At 37.2% G+C, this 10710-nt stretch overlaps 1 protein-coding gene across 9 annotated transcripts in view; it reads right to left on the bottom strand.

The window, feature by feature from the left end:
• Nucleotides 1–2924: 2924 nt before the first annotated feature.
• The window catches only part of TUT4 (terminal uridylyl transferase 4), a 143796-nt gene continuing 136010 nt past the window's right edge, over nt 2925–10710 (bottom strand). For 5 of the 9 annotated variants that reach the window (XM_049699765.1, XM_033435506.2, XM_033435505.2 and 2 more), the window contains 3 exons: nt 8968–9415; nt 5068–5226; nt 2925–3566 (listed from right to left, as the gene is read on the bottom strand). In XM_049699765.1, coding sequence (XP_049555722.1) covers nt 3478–3566; nt 5068–5226; nt 8968–9415 — 696 coding nt within the window. In that variant the 3' untranslated portion in view covers nt 2925–3477. Of the gene's footprint in view, nt 3656–5067; nt 5227–8967; nt 9416–10710 lie in introns of all 9 variants that reach the window. The other 4 variants (XM_033435510.2, XM_033435509.2, XM_033435511.2 and 1 more) reach the window with 2 other exon arrangements.

Below are 10710 nucleotides of genomic sequence, written 5' to 3'. Positions count from 1 at the left end.
GAACTAGATTCTCTTGTAGAAAAAATTTTTAAGTTGAACATTTCTTCACTTTTACATTTTTTTGTTAAATCCAAGTAAAATTAATTTGCCAGATGTACTAAATATAGCATATAAACCCACTTTTGTAAAACTTTTCCTGTGTGTGTATCTGTATATATGTGTACATATATGTATATAATGTATATATTTTAAGAGATGGTTTGAAAAAATGAAGTTCACTAGATATTAATAGTATTAATTTCTGGTTTATGGGTTTTCGAGTGATCTTTATACTTTGTTCTTTTACTTAATGCTTTTGGTAATAAACAAACAATAAAGTTAAATTATCCTTTACAAGGAAAAATTGAGTTGTTTGGAGTTTAGAGCTTTTTTTTTTTTTTTTTTTTTTTTTTGCGGTACGCAGGACTCTCACTGTTGTGGCCTCTCCTGTTGCGGAGCACAGGCTCCAGGATGCGCAGGCTCAGCGGCCATGGCTCACGGGCCCAGCCGCTCCACGGCATGTGGGATCTTCCTGGACCAGGGCACGAGAACCCGTGTCCCCTGCATCGTCAGGCGGACTCTCAACCACTGCGCCACCAGGGAAGCCCCCTAGAGCTTTTTTTATAAGCTTACCAACACAGTTTACAGATTGTTTCTTGGAACTGCAAATTGGTAACCACTTTTTGGCAATACAGCAATTTGGCAATATGTAGCAGGAACCTTAGAACTTTTATCCTTTTTATCTAATAATCCCATTTATAAGAATTCACCATAATAGAATACAGTTGACCTTTGAATAACACAGGTTTGAACTGCATGAGTCCACTTGTATGCAGGGTTTTTTCCAATAAATATTACTATCCTACATGATCCAAAGTTGGCTGAATCTGCAGATGTGGAACCATGGATATGGAGGGCCAACTATGGTATTTGAGCATCCATAGATTTTTGTATCTGCCACAGATCCTGGAACCAATTCTCTGCGGATTCTGAGGGATGACTATAATCAAATACACACAAAAATAGCCTTATCCTATCATCATTTTACATATATTTTTATGTAGAGAAGAACTGGAAATAGCAAAAATGTCCATCTGTAGGGAACTGAATTAGTAAATTACATAGTATATCATTAGTATTCATATTTTTAAATAATCTTTAGTGGCAAGGGAAAATATTAATCTCTCCAAGTGATTAAACATTACACAAAACATCTCAAAGCAATGTGATCTTAAGTGTGTGTGTTCTCTGCAGAAGATTGATAATTTAATTTTATACTTTTCAATTGATCTACAATGAATTTGAATTCATAATCAAAAACTTAAGTTTGTAATTTATATGAAAAATTTGTAAACTTATGAAACTCAGCTACTACATAAATTATCAATACAAACTAAGAGTTTTCTATTTTTCAGCTTGGAACAGTTTTGCAGTTATTGAACACTGGCAATTACTGAAGGAGGAATAAATGAGATGCTAAAAATTACTATATAGAACACTGTTATACAAATAAAACCTAGGTTACTGGAGTTTATTGCCCCATAAATACCTTTTGCCAGGTGGTATACTGCCTTCCTTTGGGAAGGAAGACTGAACTGGGGGCAGTCTCTTGCTGCAGATTGGCAGATTGTTTTGTTTTGTTTTGTTTTTGGCCACGCCGCATGGCTTGTGGGATTTTAGTTCCCCGACCAGGGATCGAACCCAGGCCCTCGGCAATGAGAGCGCAGAGTCCCAACCACTGGACCACCAGGGAATTCCCGGATTGTTTTCTTTTTAATGAATATTTCAAATATATACAAAAGTAGAACAGTAAAATGAATACCCTATTCTCTAAGACCTGAAAGGAAATGAAATACATAGAACACTGACTTTAAAAGAAAATCTTGAATTCTCCAAGTAACAGTTTAACAGAAAAGTATATGTTGGGCCAGGTTATCTCATTAACAAAACAAATAAGCTGAACTTCACCACTTAGTAGGATTCCGTGGGATGCTGACTGAAGCTTTTTTTTTTTTTAATTGAAGTATAATTGATCAACAACGCTGTGTTAGTTCCAGGTGCACAGCATAGTGATTCAATATTTCTCTACATTACAAAATGATCACCATGGGATGCTGAAGCTTTAATATGAAAAACTAACAGTAAACACACTTGATCTTAACATTTAACAAATGTCTTTCCAGGGCTATAAACACCACAGGAAAGTCTTCAACCTCCTGCAATAGATTTCAAGCATCTTCCTTCCATTTTGGAAAATATGGCAAAAGCCCAAGTGCTCTCATATTTAAGGAATGCATATCTGAGGAAGCAGAACAAAGATAACATACTGTTCTTAAAAGACATTTGTATTTACTTATTCTGCAGATTTCCAAATAAATCTATAGTATGATTTGGTCTAAAATCCCTGGCAAATCTCTGAGTTGTTTAGACAAGATGACCTCACCTCAATGTATAGTACCAAAAACAGCTACAAAATCTCCCACCAACAACACAAGTTTGAAATCCAACTATAATCACTGATCACAAGGCATTATTGGTAAACACCATCCTCACAAGTATACCTTCCAGGCAGTAGTACAGGACTCAGAATGGATAGTCTGGCACATGTTAGTTCCTCAGTAAATAAGAATTACCTTCCCTCCACTAAACTCTACTTCAAAAGATCTGATTCAATTCTATTTCCAACACATAACTGTGCTAACTTTAGAATTCATTCTGTTTTGCACCTCAGTTTTCCCAATGATAAAATGAGATAGCATCTGCTTCTATCAACCTCATATGGGTGTTGTGAAGATCCAATAAAATAACATGAAAAGACTCTTAGATCTTTTTCTAAAACTAAGTCTATGATTTAGAATACTCTATTCAATGAGAGTAAAACAAATCTCTGAATTGTTACATTATATTCCTATCATCTAAACAACCAGATGAATTAACAAAATTTGACTCTTGTCAAAAAGATTTATTAACTTAAAATAGAATTACTTCAAATACAGACAAAAGCAAATTTCTGTTCAAGTTGGAATATTTTCAATATACAAGAATGTAAAAGAAAAAAATTCTAAATCTTCATGTTGAAGTTTTATTTTATTATTTTTTTTCCTTTTAAAAAGTTTTTGGCACTACAAGGTTCTGTAAAGAATAGAAGTGACAAATTTAAAACACATGAAAGTCTTTCCTAATTCTTAAGAACAATATATATAAAGTCTGAAGCAACCAAAGTATGAATACAGCTAATAGAAAATAAAGAATGTAATTTTTAAATTCTCTCTTTATACAATTCATCAAGGTTAAACAAAACATAAAATTCCCTTAAAAATAGGGTAATAAAATAGATGAAATTTGTATCACTCAATTCGGTGATACTAGTAAAAACTATAGTTCATATTTATATACAAATAATACAGTCTTTAAAAACAGTCTTAGAATTTAAATAAGCTATCTAAACGTGTTAAAATTTTAAATCAGGACCTGATTTGTTTTGCTTTCCATTAAATGTCACTTTTTCTGCTGAATGTAACTGACATTGAGGTACGGATACCCTTGAGACAGCAGGATTGGCTGGTTGCTGTGCATCGGTAGAGCAGCTGAAAGAAAATGGACTCGCATTACTCCGACACGTTTCCTCTTGGTGGGTGGGGACAACGCTCTCTACACCGACGGGTGGCACATCTGTCTGTTGGACACAACACAGACAGGAAACTGAAAGGCTTGTGCCTATTTATCTGACAACCTCTTAGAATTAACTGTAGCTAGTTCTCTTTTTTTCTATTTATATAGTAAAGAAGAGATGAAGCATGTCAAAACATTTAGTGGGGGGAGAAGGAGGAGGAGGGAAGGAAAATGTGGGTATGTGAAAGAAAATAGAGGAGACAAGAGAGATGGAGGGGAGGAATTAAGGGGAAAAAATCCACCAGGGAAGAACTTCAGACTCTCCTCCTCCCCCAAAAGGGCTTGTATGACCAATAGTAATTTCCCTCAGCCCTAGTTCTTTGCTCAGAATAAACCAGCCATAGTTAAGGTTCTGCCATTCTATAATACAGCAATGCCCCACCAAGTACAATGGATAGTTTACGAAGGCTTAAGTGTATCAAGCCTGATAATCATACCAGGGGCTTCCCCTGAGAAGTTATTTTATTTAGTCAACATTCCCAGAGTGCCTTTCTTTACTTTCTTGAACTCCTAGTTTAACTGTATTAACTCTGACTCTAGTTTTCTTAACTCCTAAGTTAACGAAGTGCTGAAGGCCAGATTCAGACATTCCCTATTTGAACTGAGATACTGCTGAGGCAAGTAGGTTAGATAAAATGCTATTCATTACTTAGATCAAAGCCATTATTGGTACATTAGTACCAAGAGAATATAATCAATTCTAATGTCATTCAAGTCTTAGTTTTACTAAACAAATTTGACTGTCACTACTCAACTCAAAAACTTCTACTGGATCCCCACCACTTACTAAGTCCAAACTCCTTCATAATATGGCCTCAGCCTACCTCCTCTAGCCTCATCACGTATACATTTTTCCATTTACCTCATCTAGTCCTATTATTTTCTCTTTTCTCTTTTTTCCCTATAGGAAAAAAGTTTCAGTGAAAAAAGTTCAGTATAATATGGATCACTTTTTTCAGTGAAAAAAGTTTTCACTGAGGCAAAACTAGTGACTTTGCATGTATTATGGCCTCAGCTAAGAACACTCCTCCTCTCTAATCTCTACATGATCTCTAGAAAAAAAATCCCATATCTCTTTCAAGATCTAGTTTGAATGTCAAAATCTTGTGCAATTTGATCCCTGGTGTCTATATTCTGCTCTCTCTGCTAGGGCAAAGTTAACTGATTCCTCTAAGCTCCTATTCTTGTCTATTTCACAGGTCTGGCTTTCCTAATAAAATATGCATTAAGTGCAAGGGCTTTATTTAATTCTTGCTTGAGCAATAAGCACCTAGCGCAGTCTGACACACAGTATGCTCTCTCAATAAATATTTACTGAATTCATAAATTTTCACTCCAAGAGCCTGGCCTTTACAAAGGCTCCTTGTCCCAGAACAAAACCCACCCAGCCTGTGACAAATACGTAAGCAATGGTACCTTGAGTATAGAAAGGTTTGTTGGGCTGAAATCTGGCATTTCCCTGATGCATGAAGTTCTGATGCAAACCATAAGGCCACGAAGCTGGGACAAGAGGGAAATGGGGTCGTGGTGCATGTTCCCAAGGAATTGGAGGATTTAGTCCTGGAAATCCTGGCTCTGCATTTCAACAATAAAGGAAAGACATATTTTAAAACATCACTTTGTTCATTCAAATATTCCTTCATTCCACAAAGATTTATTGAGTATCTACTACTGACCAAGAAATATGCTAAATGCAGAGGATACCAAAAAAAATTTTTTGAGGAATAAAAACACTGTAATTGTTCTCAAATTATTCATAAAGGAAACATTTAAGAAGACATACACAATAATATGTGGTAATTGCTATAACAGAGCGGTGGAAGGTGTCTAAAGTGAGGACTAACCCAATTGTTCAAGGACAGAGAAGGTTTTCCTAAAATGATGGACTAAATTGAGTGTTAAAGGACAAAGAACAAGTTATGCAAAATGGGACAAGGAGGACATTTTAGACAGAAGGAATAGTATGCTCAAAAGCCAGGAAGCCGGAAAATACAGCAAGTTTGGGAAGCTGCAAGACGATTGGCAATACAGAGACAGAGGTAAAGGAAGGCAGCGGTAAGAGAAAAGGCTGGACAGGTAGGTAGGATCTATATTTCAAAGAACCTTAGTACATCACTAAGGAGCTTAACATCTTATCCTAAAGGCAATGCCAACTACACCAGAATCAATTATATCTTGGCCTGGAAGGAGATCCTATTAGAAGCTGAGGCATTGTGGTGAAATAGCTGAAAACTTGGGCATTGGAGCCAAATAGGTCTAAGTTCAAATACCAGTTACAAAAATTACTAAGGTTTAATTATGAACCCCAGGTTGTTATGAGGATTAAATAAGATAACAAAAATAAAGTAGCCTACACAAATTATGTCATATTAAGCAGGAACTCAAAAAATATGAGTCCTATTCTTTCTATGGCAAACCACTCCCACCAATCTACTTCCCTTTAAGATCTATCTTTAAGTACGTCTTTCAAAGCACAGTAACCCCTGAATCTTCTGGATCATTTCTGGTGGCTTTTCTCATTCAGGATCACAATGTGGCAGGAAATAATCTAAAAGACACTATCCTTATTCACTAAACTTCCTAGCAGGAAGTTAGGAGGTACAGGATAGGGAGGAGTAGGGAGCAAGAAAACTGAAACCACACTCCTAGCCACACTCCTACCAAGCTCAGTCTTCTCAGGAGGTAACCAGGTAAACAAAGCAGCTGGTTCACTGCAAGTTCATAAAGCCAAGTTACAACTAAGAGCTAAAGCTGCAGAGCTCAGAGTTTACAAAAAATAAGACTGGGTATACAGTATTGAGGTCCTGACCAATTGAGAAATGTTTTAACATAAAAGGGTATCTTTTAGAATATCCTTCAATCTCTCTTGGCCATTTTTCCCAACCAAGTATTTTCATAATACAATTAAAGATAGTCTGAAAAATTATCATTAAAGATCATCTGAAAAATGGGGTAAAAACTACTCATACAACCTCCTACTCTAATACAACCACTAGTATCATTTTAATATATCCCCATCCGGTCTCTCCATTTTTAACATAATGTTAACTTTAGCTGTAATATTAACTAGGAGTTGCGCACCTATCCAACAAATAATATTTGCTGTGTAACACTTTATTACATAATAATAATACATTATACAAATAATGTATCTACATCAGGCACTATACTGGACACCAGGGAGACAATGACAGGCAAGAAACAATTCATAACCTCTAAAAGTTCAGTCTAATGCATTATGCAGACAAGTAGACAGGCGATTTCAACACAGGAAGACAAGTGTTATAATATGGATATTAAGGAAACATGAAGGAGAGAAATGATACCTAACACAACTGGAAGACAGGATCAACAGGAATTAAAGACTTCCTGAAGAAAGTGATCTAAATTTTAAAACGGAGGATGAGTAAGTTAGCCAAGCTTTGGAGCAAAGGAGAAGGAGGTGAGAGTGAGCAGGAGAGTTAATGGAGAGGATATTCCAGGCAGAGGGAACAACTTAGGTAAACAATCAGGGGTAAGAGTACGGTGTGTTTGTAGGATGTTAATTAATTAGTTCATTAAGGCTGAAACAGAGATCAAGGAGGCAGGGAGAAGAAGGAGTTAAAACTGAGTCGATATATCAAAAGGCAAAGCACTGGGCCTGTCTTCATGGTTATATAACTCAGTGACTATCAAGATGCATATCGTGGCATGCACACAATAAATATTTGTTGAATGAGAGAAGCAGAGGCCACATTAGAATGGCCATGTATGACATATATCCTTTGTTCCTGGAAATTTAAATGAGTTCCCACATTCTGGAATTTCTGCTCAGCAAAATATATTACCTGTATTATTCCAAAGAGGTCTCAGCGCTTTAAGAAATAATATATATTTGCTTAAAATTATCACTAAAATTATTTTGAAAATTGATAAAGGGAAAGAATCAAGCTTTTACTCTGCATTTCCTATACAAACAATATTTCAGGATAACCAAGCAGTTAATAAGGAAAAGAATCACAGACAAAAATTACAGAAGAATCACAAAGAGTAAATAGAAAATACTGATAACTGTTAAATCTGGGTAATGGGGGGGTCATTATACTTTAATCTCTCCTTTTGTGTACATTTCAAATTTTCCCTAGTAAGAAAAAATCTACATATAAAACTAGATGAATGGAATTTATCAACTATTTTTAAATATGCAAAGATTAAAAAATGACTGGATGGTAATACACCAAAATATTTCTGAGCAGTTCTGTCTAGGAATTGAGATTATATATGATTTTCTTTTTCAAATGCTCTACAAAGAATATGTATTACTTAGATATCAGTTAAAAAAAAACTATTCTTTCTTAAGCTACAAAGTGCTACTAATCTTTTTCTTTTTTAAAAATTACTCCTTACTATAAGGGGACTTCCCTTGTGGTCCAGTGGTTAAGACTCCACGCTCCCAATGTAGGGGGCCCGGGTTCGATCCCTGGTCAGGGAACTAGATCCCGCATGCCGCAACTAAAAGAGCCCGCATGCTACAACTAAGACCTCACGTAGCCAGAGAAGTAAATAAATATTAAAAATAAAACAAACAAAAGAAGTTAATTTATGGGCTTCCTGGTGGCGCAGTGGTTGAGAGTCCGCCTGCCGACGCAGGGGACACGGGTTTGTGCCCCAGTCCGGGAAGATCCCACATGCCGCAGAGCGGCTGGGCCCGTGAGCCATGGCCGCTGAGCCTGCGCAAGAGGCCACAACAGTGAGAGGCCCGCGTACCACCAAAACAGAAAAAAACAAAACAAAACAAACAAACAAAAAATTGCTCCTTACTAAAAGATAGTTAAGGGTCTAGGGCAAAGATTACAGGTTTTGAAGAAAGAAACTGGTTTAAATCTTGGATCACTATGATTATGATAGGATGATAGTTACTTAACCCTTCAATTTCCTCAACTGTAAAATGAATGCTAGTAATACCTACACCAAGCAAGATTGCAGCGAAAATTTAAAATAATAACAAAATAATAACTAAAATTTATGTTTATTACCTCATTTAATATTCACAACATCCCTGTGAGTTAGGTGCTATTAATTCACCTATTTTACAGATGAAACCCATGCACAGATTACGCAACTGCCCAATGCCACATAATAAATGGCAGAGCGAGGATTCATATCCAGGCAGTCTGAATCCACAGCCTATACTCTTTGTCTAATGTTATACTGCCCCTGCACAAATACTGCTTGCCATCTTTTTACTCACATTTATTTCCCAGGTTCAACCAATAATACCAATCATCCAACCTTTCTACAGACAGACAGATACAAAAGAAGAAAAGGAAGGGTTACCCGAATTTCCCACTGTACCATTGTTCACCAGGGAATTTGGAGCCACAGTACGAGGCCAGTGTCCATCATGAGAGGAGCTAGGGATTGCCACAGGTCTGGCAGCAGGCTGTGCAAAGATGATGCTGGGATCGTTCAGGCCAATATTGCTGGGGGCGCTGCCTGGTGCAGAATGGATCACTGGGCCGTGAATAGGCCAGGATGGGGCAGGGATCTGGAGGGGGTGCATTGGCAACAATCCCATATTGTGCATGGGAGAATACTGAGCTGGTGGTGACTGAGGAAAGTTATACATAGGCATCTGGACCTGATGGGGGGGCTGGGCCCCCTGCTGAGGTGGGCCAAGCTTGGGTTGGGATCCTGGCTGAGATGGAGGCTGGGTAATGGCAGTGGATTGGGAAGAGTTCTGTGTAAATGGCTGGGGCTGAGGAGAATAAGATGGTGAATCAGACTGCAAAGAAAAAAAAAAAATTTTTAAATTAATTTACAAACATCTTAATTTTATAAAAGCAGAGATTATCAAAATATAAAACTATGGAGTTATTTTACTAGAATATTATAAATAGAACTCTATGATATACATAGTAACAAATAATAACAGAACCTCATTTTATATGAAGGCAGAGTTTTTCCCAAAGTTCTCAAACCCTCTCTCACAGAGGTTTTATCTCGTAAACCTTTTCACTGCCCAAAGAAGAGAGCCCAGACATCATACCCATCATGTAGAACCCACAATTCCAATTTTAACTAGAAATTTACATCTAAATATCTCAGAGTCACTTTCATTCAGCTCCTCAACAAGCATTTACTGAGTGTCAATTAAGTATTGGGGGGACTTCCCTGGTGGTGCAGTGGTTAAGAATCTACCTGCCAATGCAGGGGACATGGGTTAGAGCCCTGGTCCAGGAAGATCCCACATGCCATGGAGCAACTAAGCCCATGAGCCACAACTACTGAGTCCGTGTGCCACAACTACTGAAGCCCACGCACCTAGAGCCCATGCTCCACAACAAGAGAAGCCACCGCAATGAGAAGCCCAAGCACCACAACAAAGAGTGGCCCCGGCTTGCCGCAAATAGAGAAAGCCTGCCGGCAGCAATGAAGACCCAATGCAGCCAAAAACTAAATAAATAAAAAAAGTAATTTTATAAAAAAGAAAAAAAAAGAATTAAAAAAATTATGTACTGGGCATTGTTCTAGGTATTAAAAATATAATACTAACATGTATGCCCTCATAAAGCTTAAAGTCAATGGGGGCGGTAGAAGTGAGAATTAAATCCAGGTATACCTATAAAAAATAAATAAATAAATAAAAAAAAAATAAAAAAAAAAAAGAAGGCGAGGGCAGCACCAGGGTATGGGGTTGTTAGTTTTATAGGGGTGAGTAATTTCATACGCTGATGAGTGGGAGGAGTATTCCAGCTATTTTGGGGAAGGGGTGGGGATTTCTAGGAATTGAGCCACCGCCCACTTTTTGACCTTTATGGTCATCCTTGGAACTGTCGTGGCACCTGTGGGTGTGTCGCTTAGCTTGCTGATGTGTTACAATGAGTGTATACTGAGGCTCAAGGTCTAGTGGAAGTAGACTCGTCCGCCATCTTGGACCTATTTTGTTCTAATCAGTTTATGTTGTGTCCTCGGGCTATGTAATTCTTTTAAAGGTTGTGCCCTGCCCCCTTTCCTCCTGTTTCATATTGAATATATAATATTTACCAGAGTATGTTTTAATAATTAATACATGATATA

The sequence above is a fragment of the Orcinus orca genome, chromosome 1 (genome assembly GCF_937001465.1).
Source record: "Orcinus orca chromosome 1, mOrcOrc1.1, whole genome shotgun sequence".
NCBI classification, from domain to species: Eukaryota; Metazoa; Chordata; class Mammalia; order Artiodactyla; family Delphinidae; genus Orcinus; species Orcinus orca.
Note: the sequence above shows the minus strand (reverse complement) of the source record. Positions and strands in the feature narration are given on the sequence as shown.